General features: G+C 46.4%; 2 protein-coding genes across 2 annotated transcripts; one reads left to right on the forward strand and one right to left on the reverse strand.

Moving 5' to 3' along the window:
- Positions 1–576: 576 nt before the first annotated feature.
- On the forward strand, positions 577–11,383 carry LOC106579825 (heat shock protein beta-8). Its single transcript, XM_014160033.2, has 4 exons — positions 577–675; positions 953–1,368; positions 4,393–4,456; positions 10,308–11,383. The coding sequence occupies exons 2-4, from the start codon at positions 966–968 to the stop codon at positions 10,486–10,488; spliced, it is 648 nt and encodes a 215-aa protein (XP_014015508.1). The 5' UTR covers positions 577–675; positions 953–965; the 3' UTR covers positions 10,489–11,383.
- A 4,614-nt stretch (positions 11,384–15,997) lies between these two features.
- Positions 15,998–22,555, reverse strand: LOC106579826 (heat shock protein 67B1). Its single transcript, XM_014160034.2, has 4 exons — positions 21,965–22,555; positions 17,710–17,773; positions 17,336–17,456; positions 15,998–17,057 (listed from the first exon to the last, which is right to left on the reverse strand). Exons 1-4 carry the CDS (start codon positions 22,419–22,421, stop codon positions 16,413–16,415), a joined length of 1,287 nt encoding a protein of 428 aa, XP_014015509.1. The 5' UTR covers positions 22,422–22,555; the 3' UTR covers positions 15,998–16,412.
- Between the last annotated feature and the right edge of the window lie 1,523 nt (positions 22,556–24,078).

The raw sequence follows: 24,078 nt of genomic DNA on the forward strand, positions 1-24,078 counted from the left end.
CTGTCCCCGCAGGAGGTATTTTGCCTTTTGGTAGGCCTTCATTGTAATTAAGAATTTGTTCTTAACTGGCTAATAAAAGTTATATATATATATATATATATATATATATATATATATATATATATATATTCGACACGAACAAAACGATAGGATTACAATAGGATTCTGATAGAGGTGACAATCCTTTTTTTAATGTAACCTTTATTTAACTAGAAGATCCTAAAGGATTCTATTGGAAAAATCACTAACCCTAAAGGATTGTTTGACTACGGCCAACTGTACAGACACACCGTAAATATATGTCATACATACTGACAAACCTGCCTCATTAGTTATATTGTTTTATCCGTATGGTGACATCAGTGTGTCTGCCCCTTGCTCTCCCCCAGCCTCTGAGTCTCCACCTATCTCCCAGGCTGCGCCTGAAGCCATGCGTTATTTTCTATTAAAAAGATAATGAGTCACTGGGGTATGGATGGTTTCAACGGACAAGACTGTTGGACTAGTGACACCATCCAGCGCTAATGGCTAAACTTGGACCGACAGGGAGGGGCTTCTTCTGTCAGCTGTTGCTTGTTGCGCCCAGAGGCACCGTACACTTTCTGGACATTGTTGTGCACACTCACCGTCAGGGAAAACGGTAGCCATATAAAACGGTCTTCCAGTCGATATAAGGTCAGTTCAACTCAAAGACCGTATTCAACTTCGATGATACTAAGGGAAGGGGTCGTCACAAGTCGACGTCCGTTATTTTGGGGTGATTCAATGCGTAACTGTCTTGAGCGCAACACTAGAAAAACATAGATTAACTTTTGCTTTTAGGAAATCATCTGGTTTACAACTTTTTTTCTCATTGTCTACTATATATTTATATTACTTTGGCAATTGTCAGCTTGGGGAGAGTAAACTTGGACAGAGTAAACTTTTTTCTTACTTTTCTTATTTGGAGCAGCAGCCAGTTGATCATGGCAGAAGACTTCTACACTCTGGGAACGCTGGGAAGTAGGCAGAGGGCCCCCCGAGACCCTTTCAGAGAGAGTCCGTCACTGGCCTCTCGGTTTATGGACGATGACTTTGGGATGTCCCCTTTCCCTGAAGACTTGTCAATGGACTGGCCCGGTTGGGCTCGGCCTAGCCGGCTCAGCACGCGGCTTTCCGCACCATTCACGGGCACTCTGCGCACAGGGTTTCCACCAACGCGTGCATCGACTGGGCAGCCGCCTGTGTACAGCACGAGATACAGCGAGTCCCCCCGCAGCTCTCCGACCCAGACGCCGGGAGAGCCGTGGAAAGTTTGTGTGAACGTCCACAGCTTCAAACCAGAGGAACTTAACATCAAAACCAAAGATGGGTTTGTAGAAGTATCAGGTGAGGACATATTAGTTTAGGCTCTATTCAATCTGTATCTCTGAGGCGTTACAGATTGCGCGATATTAATGTAAAGGTCATTTCCGATTGAGGCGTCATACTGTATGCAGGGTTTACAGTGAACGTAGTCTCCGATAACGCGGGAACATTGCCTTTACGTTTCAATCACACTGTAACGCTGAACTTCCGCAATACGGAATGAATAGAGCCATTGTCCTGCTTCAACTATACAGTAATTTACTTGAACACCTCTAAGAAAAAGTGTTGATTGTCAGAGTGCAATTGCTTTGGGGATCAATAAGAAACATTAACAACTGTACTTATATAGGCTATTGTGTCACATTTGAAAATGAAATGATATGCATCTTCTCATGCATACAATTAAAGTACACAATAGACATGATTATTTACAAAATAGTTATATTCATATTTAAAATATGTACATCATATATTCTCATAACCAGCTCATATGATAACGATGTTTGAATACCCTACAACCTACAGTATATGGGGCAGTAGGGTCCATGACTTGCAGATTGCCAGCCCTGTTCATCAAGCCCAGGCACCTGTTCAGATGTCTCCAGAATCACTCACCCATGAGACAGATATAGATTTAAGTGAGGAAGGCCCGTGACAACAGTCTCTGTCCAGAAGGAGACAAGCAACACACTGCTGTTAGTGTTAGAGAATGTTTTGGAACTGTTATTCTGCCCGGTGATAGCTGACTAGACCCTTCAGTAATTATTTAATCATATGCTCTTGTTGTGCTACCATGCTCTGATCCTAGGAACCAAATAAACTGAACAGCTTGTTTCTGGAAGTATTATTCTGCCTGGCGATAGCTGATTAGTGCCTACACCCCCCTTGAGTATTTCATCAATTCATACAGTTTAATCTTTGAGTTTGTTGTGTTACTAGGCACTGAACTGATTTACTGAAGTAAACTGAACTGTGCTGATTGTAGAACTAAATAAGTACAGGGGCTATATAAACCTCCAATCCAAGGCATCCATACAATCTTTGAGTTTGTTATGTTTTTACCAGGTCCTGAATGTAGGTTGAAATAAGTATAAAATATATTTAAAGCTGTCCATGGCTTCTTTAGACTATAGACTAAATATTTAACGGACAACTGAAGAATGCCAGGTGGAGTGTAAGTTACCGGAGAGAAGAGACTAGGCCTCATACAAAGCTTTTTATAAACACAGTGTTGGTATGCCATTTGGGCCATTCAGTCAGCCTCTGGGGGCTCTTCCTGACTGCCTGCCTCTGTGACCTGACCTGTTCTAAATGTGGGTCTGTGTGAGCATGTCATAAGCATGTTAAAGTCGGGGTTGACGTGGCCAGTCCGTGCTTTCTCTCATGTCATGTGCAGATAGTAACCGTCAAAAGTCAACCTAACTTTGGCTGAACAGAGTTTTTGCCTCGTAGTAGTTTCTGAGTTATCACAAAGCAGTGTGTCCTTGGGGCTGCAGCAAAAAAAAGACACTTTGAATGGATGTATATCATACTTGCAATTAAGAAACTAATGTGATCTGACAAGTGCAGTCTGAGTGTGTTACCAAGGCAGTTAGGAATGTGACATCCGTACCACACGGGACTGAGAGAGGATGACAGGCTCAAGGAGACTGAGAGAGGATGAGAGGTTCAAGGAGACTGAGAGAGAGGCTGTGGTTGGTTGTGTTCTCTCCAGGACAGTTTCTGTTCTCTCCAGACCAGAGCTGTGGTTATATTTCAGTTCTCTCCAGACCAGAGCTGTGGTTATGTTTCTGTTCTCTCCAGACCAGAGCTGTGGTTATATTTCAGTTCTCTCCAGACCAGAGCTGTGGTTATGTTTCTGTTCTCTCCAGACCAGAGCTGTGGTTATGTTTCTATTCTCTCCAGACCAGAGCTGTGGTTATGTTTCTGTTCTCTCCAGACCAGAGCTGTGGTTATATTTCTATTCTCTCCAGACCAGAGCTGTGGTTATGTTTCTGTTCTCTCCAGACCAGAGCTGTGGTTATGTTTCTGTTCTCTCCAGACCAGAGCTGTGGTTATGTTTCTGTTCTCTCCAGACCAGAGCTGTGGTTATATTTCTGTTCTCTCCAGACTAGAGCTGTGGTTATGTTTCTGTTCTCTCCAGACCAGAGCTGTGGTTATGTTTCAGTTCTCTCCAGACCAGAGCTGTGGTTATATTTCTGTTCTCTCCAGACCAGAGCTGTGGTTATCTTTCAGTTCTCTCCAGAGCTCTAGGCCAGTCCAGCACTTTCCTCAGGTGTAGACGTCACACAGCGGGGGTATAAGGTTGCACATAGCTGGGTGGGACGGAGCAGAGGGTAGGGGTGTTGGGCAGCGGCTGCTACACTGACATTTAGCTTTCAGAGCAGCTGCACAGACAGGAGTCATAAACAGGACTTTATTAAGATGAGGTGTCCTTCATTCTGGGGCTTTCCAGATCTTTCTTTCCATTTCTCACTTTCTCTATTCCTCCCTCTTGTCAGGGTTGGTGATTTCATCATCTGAGAAGAAGTAGGGTTAAGATGGGAAATGGGGAGGGGTGTTCTGCGTCATTCCTGTGATTATAATAAAGTCCTTTTTTTATTCACTTAATTAGGCATGTCAGTTAAGAACAAACTCTTATTTACAATGACTGCCTACCAGGGAACAGTGGGTTAACTGCCTTGTTCAAGGGCAGAACAACAGAGTTTTACCTTGTCTGCTCGTGGATTCGATCCAGCAACCTTTCGGTTACTGGCCCAACGCTCTAACCACTAGCTGCTGCCCCTTTGAGTTGAATTTAATTGAATTATATGACCTACCCTTATACCAAGGACTATGTCTAGAGTCCATGTTAACTTCTGGACTCCACAATCCTGCGCTTTAGATAACGACACTGAGATTTTTGCCACATGACATGTTGTTGATTGCACCTCCCACTTATCAGAAGCTATGACCAAGCGAGAGAGATTACACAATTTGACAAAGTATGACTTGTTGGGGTTCGTTGCACTCTGTTCATTGTATTTCATGTTGTTTATCCCACAGGGAAACATGAAGAGAAGCAGGAGGAAGGAGGCATCGTGACAAAGAACTTCACAAAGAAGATACAGTGAGTATCCATAGCTGCCTGGAACAATAACAACAACAACAACAATAACAACAAAAACAACAACTACAACAACCGATAAACCGATGCACTTTACTTATTGCAGTCTCCCCAGTACCCACAGGTTATCATCAGTCTCCCCAGTACCCACAGGTTATCATCAGTCTCCCCAGTACCCACAGGTTATCATCAGTCTCCCCAGTACCCACAGGTTATCATCAGTCTCCCCAGTACCCACAGGTTATCATCAGTCTCCCCAGTACCCACAGGTTATCATCAGTCTCCCCAGTACCCACAGGTTTTCATCAGTCTCCCCAGTACCCACAGGTTTTCATCAGTCTCCCCAGTACCCACAGGTTGTCTTCAGTCTCCCCAGTACCCACAGGTTGTCTTCAGTCTCCCCAGTACCCACAGGTTGTCATCAGTCTCCCCAGTACCCACAGGTTATCATCAGTCTCCCCAGTACCCACAGGTTCTCATCAGTCTCCCCAGTACCCACAGGTTCTCATCAGTCTCCCCAGTACCCACAGGTTTTCATCAGTCTCCCCAGTACCCACAGGTTATCATCAGTCTCCCCAGTACCCACAGGTTGTCAGCAGTCTCCCCAGTACCCACAGGTTGTCAGCAGTCTCCCCAGTACCCACAGGTTTTCATCAGTCTCCCCAGTACCCACAGGTTGTCATCAGTCTCCCCAGTACCCACAGGTTTTCATCAGTCTCCCCAGTACCCACAGGTTTTCATCAGTCTCCCCAGTACCCACAGGTTTTCTTCAGTCTCCCCAGTACCCACAGGTTGTCTTCAGTCTCCCCAGTACCCACAGGTTGTCTTCAGTCTCCCCAGTACCCACAGGTTGTCAGCAGTGTCCCTAAGTACCCACAGGTTGTCTTCAGTCTCCCCAGTGCCCACAGGTTGTCTTCAGTCTCCCCAGTGCCCACAGGTTGTCTTCAGTCTCCCCAGTACCCACAGGTTGTCAGCAGTCTCCCCAGTACCCACAGGTTGTCAGCAGTCTCCCCAGTACCCACAGGTTGTCAGCAGTCTCCCCAGTACCCACAGGTTGTCAGCAGTCTCCCCAGTACCCACAGGTTGTCTTCAGTCTCCCCAGTACACACAGGTTGTCTTCAGTCTCCCCAGTACCCACAGGTTGTCTTCAGTCTCCCCAGTACCCACAGGTTATCAGCAGTCTCCCCAGTACCCACAGGTTATCAGCAGTCTCCCCAGTACCCACAGGTTATCATCAGTCTCCCCAGTACCCACAGGTTATCATCAGTCTCCCCAGTACCCACAGGTTATCATCAGTCTCCCCAGTACCCACAGGTTATCAATAGTCTCCCCAGTACACACAGGTTCTCAACGGTCTCCCCAGTACCCACAGGTTCTCAGCGGTCTCCCCAGTACCCACAGGTTATCAGCGGTCTCCCCAGTACCCACAGGTTATCAGCAGTCTCCCCAGTACCCACAGGTTATCAGCAGTCTCCCCAGTACCCACAGGTTATCAGCAGTCTCCCCAGTACCCACAGGTTATCAGCAGTCTCCCCAGTACACACAGGTTATCAAACAGACATTTCACACATCTATTGTTATACAATCCAATATAAAAAATGTTGGCTCATTCCTAGGCGTGCAAAACAATAACAACAACTGATAAACAGTTGTTCCTTTACGATTGCCCTACCTCCTACAGTCTAGCCACGGGTTAGCAGATATTTCAAACAGCTATTTTCATATCAGCCAATATTTAAGGTGCCGCTCATTCCTAGACGCCCTAAACATCAACAACCGATAAACAGTTGTTCCTTTAGGATTACCCTACTTCCTACAGTCATCCCACAGCTAATCTAGCAGACATTTCAATCATCTATTGTCATATGATCTTATATCTAAAAATCAGCCGATTGTCCCAGTAACCCAAGAAAGGCGTCTAGTGTGTAGAACGTTCCATAGAGCCATGCCCCTGTTAATTGGGACTATGGAACATCAGACAGTGGTGCTAATCATGAGTACAGGGGCACTGGCTGCCTCCCAAACGGCACTGTCTTCCCTACAGTACATAGTACACAACACCCTATAGGCCCCAGTCGAAAGTAGTGTACTATATAGGGAATAAGGGGCCATTTGGGACACATCCAGTGTCTTACAGGCGTCACTTCAATGTTGTTCATTTCCCCTTGGCTAATTAGTAGGCAGCTGGTCTGCACAGGCTCCAGCACTACTCTCTCTCTCTGTCATCATATCACCAAGCCCTGTAATTGGAATCCCTTAGATCACACAAACACTCACACCTGCACGCACACACACACACAAACACACACATACGTTGTGCTCCAGCTAAGCTAAACCAGAAGCAATTGACGGACTGAGAGATAGAATAGTGTGTATAAAAATAACTGTCCTCAATACAGGAATTCTCTGGCTGTAGAGTACAGTAGGCTACACTCAGTGGAGAGAGAGAGAGAGGAGACATTTCTGTACTGCCTAATCTAATGTATACATGCATGAGAAACCGTGTGTTGTTTTTAGTCTAAAAGAGTAGAGCTGGGATATTTCTGGCAGGTTATTCAACTCTGATGCACGTTGAGCCGAGTCACAGTCAACAGCCTTTAACTGTGACTGTATTCATGATACTGCCCTGCTTCTTTTGTCATTATTGATCTATCAATTGATTGTGGTCTTATAGGATGGTGTCTGTAGGGATAGGATTCAATAAAAATGATTCCAATGGTTAACTACAGATAATTTTTCTCTGAATGTTCTGGAGTGAAAATATAGTGCATCACCAAGGTTAACTACTTTAGTTATTCTAGAAGCAAACACACTGTAACTCAATGTCCCTGGAAGTCTCTCTCTGGAATGTCATTCCTGTGTGTTTTGCTGTGAAGGTCTCAGTGTGTTTGTTATTCAGGGCTGTGGGTGGATTGTCATTGTCACTTTGCCTCCTGTCTCTATTCCTGTGATAGACATAATAATACTGGACTGCTTCAGATTGACTCAGTCCATCAGCTGCACGGGCACACACACACACAGACACACACAGACTCACACACACAGACTCACACAGACACACACACTCACTCACACAGACACATACTCACACAGACAAACACACACACACAGACACACACACACTCTCTGTATTTTTCTCTCGCTCTCTTTCTCTCTCTCCTCTCTCTCTCTTCCCCCAAGCCCTATTTCACTACCCCTGAATGTTTTTTATATTGGACAGTTTTTGGCAGCCATACAGAATCAATAGGCTAGATAAAAAGAAGTGTAGCCAGAGTTAAAAAAAAACTCATCCGACAGATAAGGCTCTACAGCCCGGTGTGGCTCGTAATAAGCCGGATGAGTGATTTGACTTTGTCAGAGAGACACTGACTATGCCATGCTGCATTGAGAAAATAGGGGACCGTGAATTGAAGCCTTGAAGGGATGATTTATCCTGAACTCTTCAGTCGCTTCCAACTTTCCACACATGAGTGTGTCTGAGGGATCTCTTTCCCCTCACTCTTTCCCCTCACTCTTTCCCCTCACTCTTTCCCCTCACTCTTTCCCCTCTATCCATTGGTCCTTGGCCTCCTTGAACTCCTGTCTTATGGTCAGGCAATTGTCATTTGTGTGTGAAGATGGTAGACTGTAGAGGGGTTATGCTAATGAAATGGAGGGTAGACTCTAGGTCTAGGCCCATGAGGCTGGGTTGTTTATTTAAGGACCTAGGAACACTTGGCAGCTCATATGGAAACTCCTGTAACGGATGGACGGAGGGCTTTATTTGGCCATGCTCCTTGACAAAGACCAGATACCAGTCCGTTTGGAGTCGCTGTCTCTCGTTCGTTCTCGCTCTTTCTCTCCCCTCCCTCTCTCTCAGTCCTTCTGGTGTTTTTTCTTTTCTCTCTCTCTCTCTCTCTCTCTCTCTCTCTCTCTCTCTCTCTCTCTCTCTCTCTCTCTCTCTCTCTCTCTCTCTCTCTCTCTCTCTCTCTCTCTCTCTCTCGCTCTCGCTCTCGCTCTCTGTCCGTGGGTCTGTCTTTATGTCTCTCTCTCTCTGGCTACTCTCTATCTCTCACTCTCTGTCTTTCTCTCTCTCTCTCTCTCTCACAATTTATCTGACTTACGACATTAGCATCTGTAAGCAAGGTCACACATATGACTATGACGAGAATGTGTGTTTAGAACTATTATGGGATGGACGTGCTACTACAATGTCATAAGTGAGAAAAGACAAGACAAAGCTCAGTATAGGTTAATAAATACCACGCTGACATTTGTGGGATACAAGGCTAGTTGTAGCTCAAACCCAGAGCCATACAGTATACTTCTGTCTGGGCTATCTTCCAATGATACTGTATTTCCTATCTTCTCCAAGGTCAGCTTTGAATCTCTGTCTGTTTATCTCATATTGGTCCAATCATAGCAGGGTTGCATCCGAAAATGCAACCGATTCCCTATATAGTGCACTAATTCTGACCGGTGCATGGGCACTGGTTAAAAGTAGTGCACTACATAGGGAATAGGATACCATTTCAAAAGCAATCTCTGTCAGTTTATCTCATATTGGTCCAATCACACAAGTCCTCCTCTCTCCATCCTTCAGAATTCTCCTAAACATTTTGACGGAAGGTAATACTGTATCTCACTTTAATTCCTGTCAACACAGAACTCAGTTCTCTGTCTCTCTTTCTCACTCTTTCTCACTTTCTCTCACTCTAACTAAATAAATGTATTTCTCCCTCTCTCTAAACTCTCTGTCTCTCGCTCTAAACTCTCTGTCTCTTCCTCGTTCTCTCATTCTCTCTCCCTCTCTTTCCTTTAGAATTCTCTTAAACATTTTGACGGAAGGTAACAATATCTCACAGAATCTCTCTTGCTCTCTTTCTCTCTCTCTCTCTCTCTCTCTCTCATTTTCCCTCTTTCTTTCTTTCTTTCTTTCTTTCTTTCTTTCTTTCTTTCTTTCTTTCTTTCTTTCTTTCTTTCTTTCTTTCTTTCTTTCTTTCTTTCTTTCTTTCTTTCTTTCTTTCTTTCTTTCTTTCCCTCTCTCACTACACATTTATGAGGAAGCCATTTATGCTAATCTAGTCATATACAGTATGTATCATATTTTCAGTACAAAAACCTTGGGGGAAAATGGAGAATGAAAAAGCTCTTCTGTCTAACTTGAAATTGTCTGCTACCCATCCACCTGGCTGTTGGGATGAGCTGGTTAGAAAAGTATGTAGATGGAAATTGCAGGTGATAATAAACTATGCATCAGACAGCCATTTTTTGTATAATTGGAATCTTTATTGCTCAGTCCTGCGCCTGGAGCGAGTCCGTCTCATTTCTTCTTCTTCTTTATTATTTTCTCCCTCATGGCGCCACAAAGATGATGGCAGCCAGAACATTTTAATGAAAACCTGGAAAATACATTTACATTTATCTCTGGGGTGTGAGATTACGCATTCGGAATGAGCGAAGGCCAAAGAGGGAGAGAAAAAAATAGTTTTCAACAACAATTTCATCTGCAGCCAAGGTTTCTCCTCACGGACAGTTTTACACCCTCTGTTTATAACTGATAGTGTTAAATCCTCTGTTTATAACTGGAGGCTGTTATGAGATAGTGTTAAATCCTCTGTATATAACTGGAGGCTGTCGACAAGATGTCAATCAAATCTGTGTCTTGGCACCAAACGGTATTTGCAGTACTGCTGAGGTGAGGTTAATGTTTTTAAGACGTCCAAGCACAGGGGTGTACACTTCCATTTTTTTGCTCTTTCTCTCACACCTGTTCTCTCTGTTTTTGTAGTTACCAACCTTTTCAAGACCCTCAAGCTTAAAAGTCTATGTACGAGTCTCTCACATATGTTCTGTCTTTCCCTCTCCTTCCCAGGATTCCAACCGACGTTGACCCTGTGACGGTCTTCGCCTCCTTGTCGCCAGAGGGGGTGTTGATCATCGAGGCGCGGCAGAGCCCTCCCTACTACCTCTTCAGTAACGAAGGTCCCCAGGGAGAGATGGAGGAGGCCAGCCAGAGCCAAGAGGCCAGGCCCCAGGAGGCCGCCATGGTCTAGGAAGAAGCCCAGGACCGAGCTCTCTTCCCTGGGGAGACACAGGCTCACCCCGGGCCCCCCTTTCGGGACAACCATGGCGTACAGAGCCACATTTGACCCAAAAATCATGTATGTTTGATAATTGGCACTAATGTAACTCCATAATTGAGCATCCAGCAGAGTAGAGGAAGAGCTAACATGTTCAAAGCCTTGGAGATCCTCAAAGCCTTGGAGTTCCTCAAAGCCTTGGAGATCCTCAAAGCCTTGGAGATCCTCAGCATATGTTGTAGCACCCTACATCACCCTATTTCCTTTGTAGACTACTTCTGACCCCTAAATAGGGAATAGGGTGTCAAAGAAACACCCTGATTTTCATTTTGAGTGTAAAGTAATCGCTCAATCATCCCCCTAAAAAAAATGTTTTTTTGTGTATCTCTTGGTAGCCATGCTGCTTGGTTCTCGCACCAATTTAATTACAAGTCACAAACTAAATCAATCCACTGTCTCACAGTAGCATTGCTACTCTATACTGGTACAGCATGCCGTCCATTCTATGCTGTCCCAGGTATATGCAGTGCTGAACTGACCTGTTCAGATACAGACAGAGGCTGGCTCAAGGCTGGGAGCCCATTCTATCTGGGTCGTTCCGTAATGGCATGTCTCCCTTCAGTATTTCACACGTTATTTGACGGATATGCATCATGCAATGTCTTTTATGTGTAATTGATCCATTGTCAATCAAATTATGTTGAATGAGTAAATTAAAGAAGCTCATTGAAATTCATAAGCAAGTCGTACAATATGACTGAGTGAGAAGATAAGTTATAGTCTCATTATCGTTATAGTGTGTGTTGATATTGTATTATACCCCAATGTAGGTGACTGACTGTAAATAAATTGCACTGTAGCTTACCTACCATATATACCGATCCAAATCCATACACAGGTCTATTCAAGTGCCGTGATTGCCCTAACTAGAGGTCTTACAAAATAATGTTCTTTGCATTTTTTTATTTGTACATGTGATGATGACGTTGTGTTGGTTCTTGGTGCAAAGGTAATAAACTTTTTGCCAGACTTTTCCCATCCCTCCCTCCTCCTCCCCCCTCTCTCTCTCTCCCATCCCTCTCTCTTCTCCTCGCCTCCCTCCTCCTCCCCTCTCTCTCTCTCTCTCCCATCCCACTCTCCTCACCTCCCTCTTCCTCTCTCTCTCTCTCTCCCATCCCTCGCCCCCCCCCCTCTCTCTCTCTCTCTCTCTCTCTCCCATCGCCTCCCTCCTCCTCCCCCCTCTCTCTCTCTCTCTCTCTCTCTCTCTCTCCCATCCCTCTCTCCTCCCTCCTCCTCCCCCTCTCTCTCTCCCATTCCTCTCGCCTCCCTCCTCTCTCCCCCCTTTCTCTCCCCCCTCTCTCTCTCTCCCATCCCTCCCTCCTCACCTCCCTCTGCCCTCCCTCCTCTTCTCCTCCCTCCTCTCTCTCTCTCTCCCATCCGTCCCTCCTCACCTCCCTCTGCCCTCCCTCCTCTCCTCCTCCCTCTCTCTCTCTCCCATTCCTCCCTCCTCTCCTCCCTCTGCCCTCCCTCCTCTCCTCGTCCCTCTTCCCTCTTCTTGATATCTTTGTATTTGTTTATGCAATAAAACCTCCCATCAATCCCAGTGTGTGTTCACATCTGTGTGTTTTGTTCTGTGGATTTGTGCCATGTACAATATGGGCCAGAATCCAAGATGTACGTCCGACAGTGCCCAACAACAGTAATTGAGTAACATATCAGTGCATTTGGAAAGTATTCAGACCCCTTGACTTTTTCTACATTTTTGTTACTTTACAGCCTTATTCTAAAATTGATTACAATGGGTGTTTTTGACCCTTAATCTATACACAATACCCCATAATGACAAAGCAAAAACAGGTTTAGACTTTTTTGTAATCTTATTAAAAATAAAATGTCACATTTACATAAGTATTCAGACCCTTTACTCAGTCCTATGTTGAAGTACATTTGGCAGCGAATACAGCCTCGAGTCTTCTTGGGTACAACGCTACAAGCTTGGCACACCTGTATTTGGGGAGTTTCACCCATTCTTCACTGCAGATCCTCTCAAACTCTGTCAGGTTGGATGAGGAGCGTCACTGCACAGCTATTTTCAGGTCTCTCCAGAGATTTTTGAGGGTACAAGGCTCTGTCTGGGCCACTCAAGGTCATTCACAGACTTGTCCCTAAGCCATTCCTGCGTTGTCTTGGCCGTGTGCTTAGGGTCGTTGTCCTGTTCAAAGGTGAACTTTCACCCCAGTCTGAGGTCCTGAGTGCTCTGGAGCAGGTTTCATCAAGGATCTCTCTGTACATTGCTCCGTTCATTTTTCCCTCGATACTGACTAGTCTCCCAGTCCGTGCCGGTGAAAAACAGCCCCACATGATGCTGCCACCACCATGCTTCACTGTAGGGATGGTGCCAGGTTTCCTCCACACAGGAGGCTTGGCGTTCAGGCCAAAAAGTTCAATCTTGGTTTCATCAGACCAGAGACTCTTGCTTCTCATGCTCTGAGAGTCCTTTAGGAGCCTTTTGGCAAACTCCAAGCAGGCTGTCATGTGCCTTTTACTGAGAAGTTGCTTCCATTTGGCCACTCTACCATAAAAGCCTGATTGGTGGAGTACATTTTACATTTTAGTCATTTAGCAGACGCTCTTATCCAGAGCGACTTACAGTAGTGAATGCATACATTTCATACATTTTTTTGCTGGCCCCCCGTGGGAATCGAACCTTCAACGCTGGCGTTGCAAACACCATGCTCTACCAACTGAGCTACAGGGAAGGCTAGTGCTGCAGAGATGCTGCAGAGATGGTTGTCCTTCTGGAAGGTTCCATCTCCACAGAGGAACTCTGGAGCTCTGTCAGAGTGACCATTGGGTTCTTGGTCACCTCCCTGACCAAGGCCATTCTCCCCCGATTGCTCAGTTTGGCTGGGCTGCCAGCTCTAGGAGGAGTCTTGGTGGTTCCAAACTTCCACCATTTAAGAATGATGGAGGCCACTGTGTTCTTGGGGACCTTCAATGCGGCAGAAATGTTTTGGTACCCTTCCCCAGATCTTTGCCTCGCCACAATCTTGTCTCGGAGCTCTACAGACAATTCCTTTGACCTCATGGCTTGGTTTTTGCTCTGACATGCACTGTCAACTGTGGGACCTTATATAGACAGTTGTGTTCCTTTCTAAATCATTTCCAAACATTCAATCAATCATTTACCACAGGTGGATTCCAATCAAGTTGAAGAAACAGCTCAAGGATGATCAATAGAAACAGGATGCACCTGAGCTCAATTTCGAGTCTCATATCAAAGTGTCTGAATACTTACAGTTGAAGTCGCAAGTTTACATACACTTAGATTGGAGTCATTAAAATTTGTTTTTCAACCACTCCACAAATTTCTTGTTAACAAACTAGAGTTTTGGCAAGTCGATTAGGACATCTACTTTATGCATGACACAAGTAACGTTTCCAACAATTGTTTACAGACAGATTATTTCACTTATAATTCACTGCATCACAATTCCAGTGGGATAGAAGTTTACATACACTAAGTTGATTGTGCCTTTAAACAGCTTGGAAAATTCCAGAAAATTATGTCATGGCTATAAAAGCTTGTGACAGGCTAACTGAAATCATTTGAGTCAATTGGAGGTGTACCTGTGGATGTATTTCAAGGCCTACCTTCAAACTTAGTGCCTCTTTGCTTGACATCATGGGAAAATCAAAAGAAATCAGCCAAGAACTAAGAAAAAAAATTGTAGACCTCCACAAAGTCTGGTTCATCAACGGGAGCAATTTCCAAACGCCTGAAGGTACCACGTTCATCTGTACAAACAATAGTACGCAAGTATAAACACCATGGGGCCACGCAGCCGTCATACCGCTCAGGAAGGAGATGCGTTCTGTCTCCTAGAGATGAATGTACTTTGTTGCGAAAAGTGCAAATCAATCCCAGCACAACAGCAATGAACCTTGTGAAGATGCTGGAGGAAACAGGTACAAAAGCATCTATATCCACAGTAAAACGAGTCCTATATTGACATAACCTGAAAGGCCGCTCAGCAAGGAAGAAGTCACTGCTCCAAAACCGCCATAAAAAAGCCAGACTACGGTTTGCAACTGCACATGGGGACAAAAATCAGACTTTTTGGAGAAATTTGTGGGCAGAATTGAAAAAGCGTGCGCAAGTAAGGAGGCCTACAAACCTGACTCAGTTACACCTGCTCTGTCAGGAGGAATGGTGGGAAGCTTGGGAAGTCAACTTATTGTGGGAAGCTTGTGGAAGGCTACCTGAAACGTTTGACCCAAGTTAAACAATTTGAAGGCAATGCTACAAAATACTAATTGAGTGTATGTAAACTTCTGACCCACTGGGAATGTGATGAAAGAAATAAAAGCTGAACTAAATCATTCTCTCTACTATTATTCTGACATTTCACATTCTTAAAATAAAGTGGTGATCCTAACTGACCTAAGACAAGGAATTTTTTATTAGGGTGAAATGTCAGGAATTGTGAAAAACTGAGTTTAAATGTATTTTCCACTTTGTCATTATGGGATATTGTGTTGTCATTATGGGGTATTGTGATGTCATTATGGGGTATTGTGATGTCATTATGGGGTATTATGTGTAGATTGATGAGGAACAACATTGATTTAATCCATTTTAGAATAAGGCTGTAACGTAACAAAATGTGGAAAAAGTCAAATGGTCTGAATAGTTTCTGAATGCACTGCATTGGTGTGTGTTTCAAGTGGCACCCTTTCCCTTTATAATGCACCACTCATGGTCCATAGGGCTCTAGTCAAATGTTGTCCACTATAAATAAAGTCTATAGGGTCACATTTGGGATGCAGCCCAAGGATGAATACAGGGGAGCTTGGCACTGCCATGGGTTTGGGGCAACAAGAGGGCATTACTAGATTAGTTATTTCACTACAGGGTGAACAATTGGAGGATTATGTCACTTGCTGTGTCACACAAAATAGTGTTGTCTTCAGACTAAGGTGTTATGAAGGCATAGTGTTAGAATTAGAATTTTGGGGATGTACTGAGAATAGGCTTCTGGTTATCCCTAGAATTAATTTTGATTCTGTCAACAAATATGTTTTATCCTCCTATTTTACTGAGTGGAGCTAAAACCCTTCCATTGTGATGTTGTATTGTAGCTACGATCAAAACCGTGGTTGTCTCCTTGGCCAAGTTGCTCATCCTGAACTGACACATGTACTGTACAACTCAGCAGTGCGAACATGCTGTATGATGTGTGTCTAATCCTTTAAAGGCATTATAATTAATGAATCTTCATCATCGAAAACGGTAACTGTATGCATGTGATTATCAACTACAAAAGGTTATTTTGAGGTGGCTGTGTCAATATGATCACACAAGGAATACCAAAACAGATGGAATATTGATTGTAAGTCGCTCTAGAAAAGATTGTATGCTAAATGACTAAAATGTAAATGTAAATGATTGTAACAAAATGAACGACAACAGGACAAAGCCTTAGCTTTTTCATTTGCTATTGGTTTATTGGAGCTCCAAACGGTGCATGGTCACAGTGACAGTGTATGGTTCTTCACTCACATGCACATTGACAGAATCAGGGTTATTATGCAAGCTTTTGCTGCTAGCTGGTGAAGAAGTAGCCTGGTCCCAGATCTGTTTGTGCTGTCTTGCCAATTCTTATGGTCATTGTCTACAACTGGTAGAACAAACAGATCTGGGACCAGGCTATTCATGAAGAGGAAGTCTGCAGAATGTAGGCGCTTGGGATGGATGTCTTGAATCTTAGCAAATTCCTTATGAAATTACAGCCATGTCTCTCTCTCTCTCTCTCTCTCTCTCTGTCTGTCTCACCCTCTCTCTCTCTCCCTCTCTGTCTGTCTGTCTCGCTCTCTCCCTCTCTCCATCTCTCTCTCTACTTGGTGTATGCCTGTTGCTCCATATCAGGGTGCTCTGGAACTTCCAGCTCCTGAGAGTGGTGGGCCCCCTCCTCTGATGAACTCATGCCTGGCTCGCGCTCCTCAGGCCGGGGCAGGGCCTCGGCTGCCTCCTCTGAGCCCTCCGGGTGCTGGAGCTCTTTGTCATGGTCTTGGGCTGGGTCTGTTTTGTGTTCCCCGCGGTCGGACGTGACTGTGTCTGGGGAGTCAGGGGCATGAAGGTGCTCAAATGGCTCGGTGGGATCTGGAAGCCCTTCTCCCTCTCTTCCCTCTTCATCTGCATGCTCTTGGGGGTGGGTCTCCAACTCGCCAGCTGGTTTAGTGTGTGTCTCCCCCTCCTCTGCTCCTCCTCTCCCTTCCTCATGGCTCTTTGGCCCAGCCGTGGCGCTGTCTGGCTGATCCTCTTCTCCAGGGACCTCCCATGCTAACTTGTCCCCATCCTCGGGTGCCTCTGTGGGGAGCGTTGTGCCAGGCTCTGTGGGGGTGAAGTCTGGGGCCTCCAGGGATACAGGGGCCACAGCAGGGGCAGATGGAGAAGGCTGGGAGTCTGTGGCAGCTACGGTAGTCTCCTCTGGCTTGGCTCCACCCTCCTCTCCCTCTTCTCTTATGGTCTCCTTCTCCACCTTCGTAGTTAGACAAGCAGCAGTAAAGAAAATACAGGAAGCACACACATTATGATTCAAGGTTTGTGTTCTAACATTGTCCTTCTAATGTACATGACAGAAAACAATAAACAGGACAGGACATGGACATGGACAGATTACTAGGAAAACTAGGAAATACCAATGCTTCCTACTTCCTATGCTATACTTTCTTTTAAGTGTCCAAGTCCAGGAAGTGATCTAAACAGACAATGTGTACCACATACAGTTGAGGTGTTTGGGGTTTCACCCCTTGTTACCTGAATGGGAATGATGATGTCATCAGGGATGCTGGGGTCAGGAAGTGAAGCCTCTACAGTCAGAATTCCATCACCAGACAGAGAGGATCGTATGGTCTTAGAGACAATACCTGTCGGGATCCTGGGAAAGCACAGCACCCTTTTACATTTACACAACTTAGTATCATAAGTTATATGTACAAAACCGTTGTGTCATAATGCTGATAAATACAGTTGTCATAAGCATTTATATTGCTACATGTTGGTGTAAAGGAGAGTTAAATGAGTACTCAAAACAGTTCTCCTAGCTGCATTGTATTCTATAACATCAACTGTTGAAGCTGAAAAACATTTCTCACATGCTGTGTTGAACATAGATCAGCTTGGAAACTTACATGTATCTCCTGGTGAAACATCTAGCAATAAAACCATGCTCATCTGCTCTCTCTTCATGAGTCCCTGAGGATGAAATGTCAACTATATTAGAATAATACTAATAATATAGAGACCCACAGTGGAGCTAGACAACATTGAGACAGCAGGGTGGAGCTAGACAATACTGAGACAGCAGGGTGGAGCTAGACAACACTGAGACAGCATGGTGGAGCTAGACAACACTGAGACAGCAGGGTGGAGCTAGACAATACTGAGACAGCAGGGTGGAGCTAGACAACACTGAGACAGCAGGGTGGACAACACTGAGACAGCAGGGTGGAGCTAGACAACACTGAGACAGCAGGGTGGAGCTAGGCAACACTGAGACAGCAGGGTGGACAACACTGAGACTGCAGGGTGGAGCTAGGCAACACTGAGACAGCAGGGTGGACAACACTGAGACAGCAGGGTGGAGCTAGACAACACTGAGAGAGCAGGGTGGAGCTAGACAACACTGAGACAGCAGGGTGGAGCTAGACAACACTGAGACAGCAGGTTGGAGCTAGACAACACTGAGACAGCAGGGTGGAGCTAGAGAGCACTGAGACAGCAGGGTGGAGCTAGACAACACTGAGACAGCAGGGTGGAGCTAGACAACACTGAAACAGCAGGGTGGACAACACTGAGACAGCAGGGTGGAGCTAGACAACACTGAGACAGCAGGGTGGAGCTAGACAACACTGAGACAGCAGGGTGGAGCTAGACAGCACTGAGACAGCAGGGTGGAGCTAGACAACACTGAGACAGCAGGGTGGAGCTAGACAACACTGAGACAGCAGTGTGGAGCTAGGCAACACTGAGACAGCAGGGTGGAGCTAGACAACACTGAGACAGCAGGGTGGAGCTAGACAGCACTGAGAGAGCAGGGTGGAGCTAGACAGCACTGAGACAACAGGGTGGAGCTAGACAACACTGAGACAGCAGGGTGGAGCTAGACAACACTGAGACAGCAGGGTGGAGCTAGACAGCACTGAGACAGCAGGGTGGAGCTAGACAACACTGAGACAGCAGGGTGGAGCTAGACAACATTGAGACAGCAGTGTGGAGCTAGACAACACTGAGACAGCAGGGTGGACAACACTGAGACAGCAGGGTGGAGCTAGACAACACTGAGACAGCAGGGTGGACACCACTGAGACAGCAGGGTGGAGCTAGACAACACTGAGACAGCAGGTTGGAGGTAGACAACACTGATACAGCAGGGTGGAGCTAGACAACACTGACACAGCAGGGTGGAGCTAGAAAACACTGAGACAGCAGGGTGGAGCTAGACAACACTGAGACAGCAGGGTGGACACCACTGAGACAGAAGGGTGGAGCTAGACAACACTGAGACAGCAGGGTGGAGCTAGACAACACTGAGACAGCAGGGTGGAGCTAGGCAACACTGAGACAGCAGGGTGGAGCTAGACAACACTGAGACAGCAGGGAGGACACCACTGAGACAGAAGGGTGGAGCTAGACAACACTGAGACAGCAGGGTGGAGCTAGACAACACTGAGACAGCAGGGTAGCGCTAGACAACACTGAGACAGCAGGGTGGACAACACTGAGACAGCAGGGTGGAGCTAGGCAACACTGAGACAGCAGGGTGGAGCTAGACAACACTGAGACAGCAGGGTGGACACCACTGAGACAGAAGGGTGGAGCTAGACAACACTGAGACAGCAGGGTGGAGCTAGACAATACTGAGACAGCAGGGTGGAGCTAGACAACACTGAGACAGCAGTGTGGAGCTAGGCAACACTGAGACAGCAGGGTGGCGCTAGACAACACTGGGACAGCAGGGTGGACAACACTGAGACAGCAGGGTGGAGCTAGACAACACTGAGACAGCAGGGTGGAGCTAGACAACACTGAGACAGCAGGGTGGACACCACTGAGACAGAAGGGTGGAGCTAGACATCACTGAGACAGCAGGGTGGAGCTAGACAACACTGAGACAGCAGGGTGGAGCTAGGCAACACTGAGACAGCAGGGTGGAGCTAGAAAACACTGAGACAGCAAGATGGAGCTAGGCAACACTGAGACAGCAGGGTGGAGCTAGACAACACTGAGACAGCAGGGTGGAGCTAGAAAACACTGAGACAGCAAGATGGAGCTAGAAAACACTGAGACAGCAGGGTGGAGCTAGACAACACTGAGACAGCAAGATGGAGCTAGAAAACACTGAGACAGCAGGGTGGACAACACTGAGACAGCAGGGTGGAGCTAGACAACACTGAGACAGCAGGGTGGACACCACTGAGACAGCAGGGTGGAGCTAGACAACACTGAGACAGCAGGTTGGAGGTAGACAACACTGATACAGCAGGGTGGAGCTAGACAACACTGACACAGCAGGGTGGAGCTAGAAAACACTGAGACAGCAGGGTGGAGCTAGACAACACTGAGACAGCAGGGTGGACACCACTGAGACAGAAGGGTGGAGCTAGACAACACTGAGACAGCAGGGTGGAGCTAGACAACACTGAGACAGCAGGGTGGAGCTAGGCAACACTGAGACAGCAGGGTGGAGCTAGACAACACTGAGACAGCAGGGAGGACACCACTGAGACAGAAGGGTGGAGCTAGACAACACTGAGACAGCAGGGTGGAGCTAGACAACACTGAGACAGCAGGGTAGCGCTAGACAACACTGAGACAGCAGGGTGGACAACACTGAGACAGCAGGGTGGAGCTAGGCAACACTGAGACAGCAGGGTGGAGCTAGACAACACTGAGACAGCAGGGTGGACACCACTGAGACAGAAGGGTGGAGCTAGACAACACTGAGACAGCAGGGTGGAGCTAGACAATACTGAGACAGCAGGGTGGAGCTAGACAACACTGAGACAGCAGTGTGGAGCTAGGCAACACTGAGACAGCAGGGTGGCGCTAGACAACACTGGGACAGCAGGGTGGACAACACTGAGACAGCAGGGTGGAGCTAGACAACACTGAGACAGCAGGGTGGAGCTAGACAACACTGAGACAGCAGGGTGGACACCACTGAGACAGAAGGGTGGAGCTAGACATCACTGAGACAGCAGGGTGGAGCTAGACAACACTGAGACAGCAGGGTGGAGCTAGGCAACACTGAGACAGCAGGGTGGAGCTAGAAAACACTGAGACAGCAAGATGGAGCTAGGCAACACTGAGACAGCAGGGTGGAGCTAGACAACACTGAGACAGCAGGGTGGAGCTAGAAAACACTGAGACAGCAAGATGGAGCTAGAAAACACTGAGACAGCAGGGTGGAGCTAGACAACACTGAGACAGCAAGATGGAGCTAGAAAACACTGAGACAGCAAGATGGAGCTAGAAAACACTGAGACAGCAGGGTGGAGCTAGGCAACACTGAGACAGCAGGGGCGTAATCATCAGCCTAGAACGTTTTGCAACAGAAACCGTTTACTATTGGACAAATTCAGGTCCCTCCCCGTTTAGTTCTGTTTGAATCCGTTTGGTTCTGTTTGGTTCTGTTTGTTTCCTAGTAAATACACCCCAGATCCCAGATTGCGTCACAGAGATATTATTGTTGTATGCCACCACAACTCTGCTCTCTTAATTTCCCTGAGCTTGTTATTCCAGTAACTCACCCAAACTCTGTCCTATGGGCATCTGGACTTAAAGCCAGACTGTTTGTATAGAGAGAGCCTTCTTCATACATTTTTATAATGCTGACACATATCAGTACACTGTTTGTGCTATAGCATAACAGGATAATTTTAATGAAATTGGCGCTATAATAACTCAATCATAGTTGCAGGATAACTTCTTCATACAGTATGTTCCAACGTTTGAACGTCTTGACCGTTTGAACATCTTGAAGAACGATCTGGCCTTAATGGCCATGTAGTCTTGTCGTCTTATAATCTCCACCTAGCACAGCTAGAAGAGGACTGGCCACCCCTCAGAGCCTGGTTCCTCTCTAGGTTTCTTCCTAGGTCCCTGTCTTTCTATGGAGTTTTTCCTAGCCACTGTGCTTCTGCATCTGCCATGCTTGTTCTCTGGGTTTTCAGGCTGGGTATCTGTAAAGCACTTTGTGACATCTGCTATTGTAAAAAGGTATTTTGATTGATTGATGGATACAACACAGAAACATTTTAGTTTAAATTGACTGTATCTATGGCGCTATAACATAACTGGGGAATTTCAGTTTAAATAGGTCCAGTATCTATACTATGACATTACAGGAGCATTTAAATATAGTTTCAGAACAGGTAGGCCTACCTCCGATCTCCAGGAAGCCGCTGCGGGTCCTGAGAGTGATCTCTGCAGGGGAGAAGTGACTGACATCCAGGGTGATCCTCCAATTGTGCCCCTCCACCCGGACCTCCGACAGCCCCTTCAACCCTGCAGACTCTACCCTGCTCAGCTTGGGGGCTTGCTGGTGCATGGAGGAGGCCGGGGCCGGAAAGGAGGGCACCAAGAGGGGCAGAGAGGGAATGTGCCCAGTCCAGGAGCTGGCTGCCAGGCGTCTATGGATGTTATCTATCCAGCTGAGGTCACGGAGGTCTCCGGCCTCCAGGAACGGTGGCAGGCCGAAATCTTGGTTGGGAAGGAGGTTGCTAGGGATGGGCTGCTGCCACCAGCTCCACAGGGGGGACCAGAAGAAGTCCCTAGAGGTGTGAGGACGTGATGGGGGCCCTGGTGCCGATGGGGCCGCTGCTTTGGTCTGCTCGGTCATGGTTCAGAAAAATGTTACAAGGTTGGAGAGAGAGAGAGACACACAGCAAGTAAAAATGCTGGAGTGCTAACTGTAACAACACAGGAGGAAAGGATCGCAGAAGAGAAGAAGCACTGTGCAGCGAAGACAGAGATGTCTCTGGGGCTCTTTATATACCCACCCTGTCTGTTTTAGCACTTAATAAGCAGTAACAGTTATCTTATGAGAGGGGAATGTGAGGGTGAGGTGATAGGTGCACCTAGGAGTCAGAGCTGTTACCTCTCTGTAGACAGGCCCAGGGGAAGGGGGCATACACAGAGAGCATTACAAATGGAAACCTATTCCCTTTATAGTGCACTACTTTAGGATGCTAGTCAAAAGGGCTTTGGTCAGGAGTAGTGCATTATATAGGGAATAGGGTGCCATTTGGGCAAAGCCAGAAACAGAACTAATTGGATGTATTTATAACTGTGAGGGGGAAATGGCAAATAGCTGCTGGATGACTCCAGACGAGGTAGAGGAGCTGCTATACTTCTCATGTCTCGGTGTGTGTGTGTGTGTGTGTGTGTGTGTGTGTGTGTGTGTGTGTGTGTGTGTGTGTGTGTGCGTGTGTGTGTGTGTGTGTGTGTGTGTGTGTGTGTGTGTGTGTGTGTGTGTGTGTGTGTGTGTGTGAGGTGAGGTGAAGAAAGTGTTGACATGGCCCAGCCCTGGCTGTGACAGACCCGGTCAACCTTCTCACGTCCCAGTGATCTTCATGCTCTCTCTGGTAACTAGGGGTCCTCGGCTGTGTGTTGAAGGGTGTGTAATTCAGGCCCTTCTTAAATATCCTTCCTTCCTCCCTTGCATCCTTCCTTCCTACCTTTCCTGAACAAATCCCTTATCTGATATGGTTGGATTGGTGAAAACGATGGGATAGAACCGTTGTAATGACAGTAATTACTTCAAGGTAGGGAGGAAGGAAGGTTGTGTTTCCAACCGGGCATCAGTCTCTGCCTTGAGAGTTGACCCGCTCATTTAGATGCCCTGCTGTGTAAGTTTGTGTTTGTTTTGGAACATGAAATGCTTCCCGTGATCTTTTTGGGATAGACATAGTTCAACCTGCTCGTGTGCGCGTGTGTCAAAATCAAATCAAATTGTATACTCAGCAAAAAAAGAAACATCCTCTCACTATCAACTGCATTTATTTTCAGCAAACTTAACATGTGTCAATATTTCTATGAACATAACAAGATTCAACAACTGAGACATAAACTGAACAAGTTCCACAGACATGTGTCTAACAGAAATTGAATAATGTGTCCCTGAACAAAGAGGGGGGTCAAAATCAAAAGTAACAGTCAGTATCTGGTGTGGCCACCAACTGCATTAAGTACTGCAGTGCATCTCCTCCTCATGGACTGCGCTCTTCCACCAAGACACCTGCAAGTTCCCGGACATTTCTGGGGGGAATGGCCCTAGTCCTCACCCTCCGATCCAACGGGTCCCAGACGTGCTCAATGGGACTGAGATCCGGGTTCTTCGCTGGCCATGGCAGAACACTGACATTCCTATCTTGCGGGAAAACACGCACAGAACGAGCAGTATGGCTGGTGGCATTGTCATGCTGGAGGGTCATGTCAGGATGAGCCTGCAGGAAGGGTACCACATGAGGGAGGGGGATTTCTTCCCTGTAATACAC

Source organism: Salmo salar, chromosome ssa20, assembly GCF_905237065.1.
Source record: "Salmo salar chromosome ssa20, Ssal_v3.1, whole genome shotgun sequence".
Lineage (NCBI taxonomy): Eukaryota > Metazoa > Chordata > Actinopteri > Salmoniformes > Salmonidae > Salmo > Salmo salar.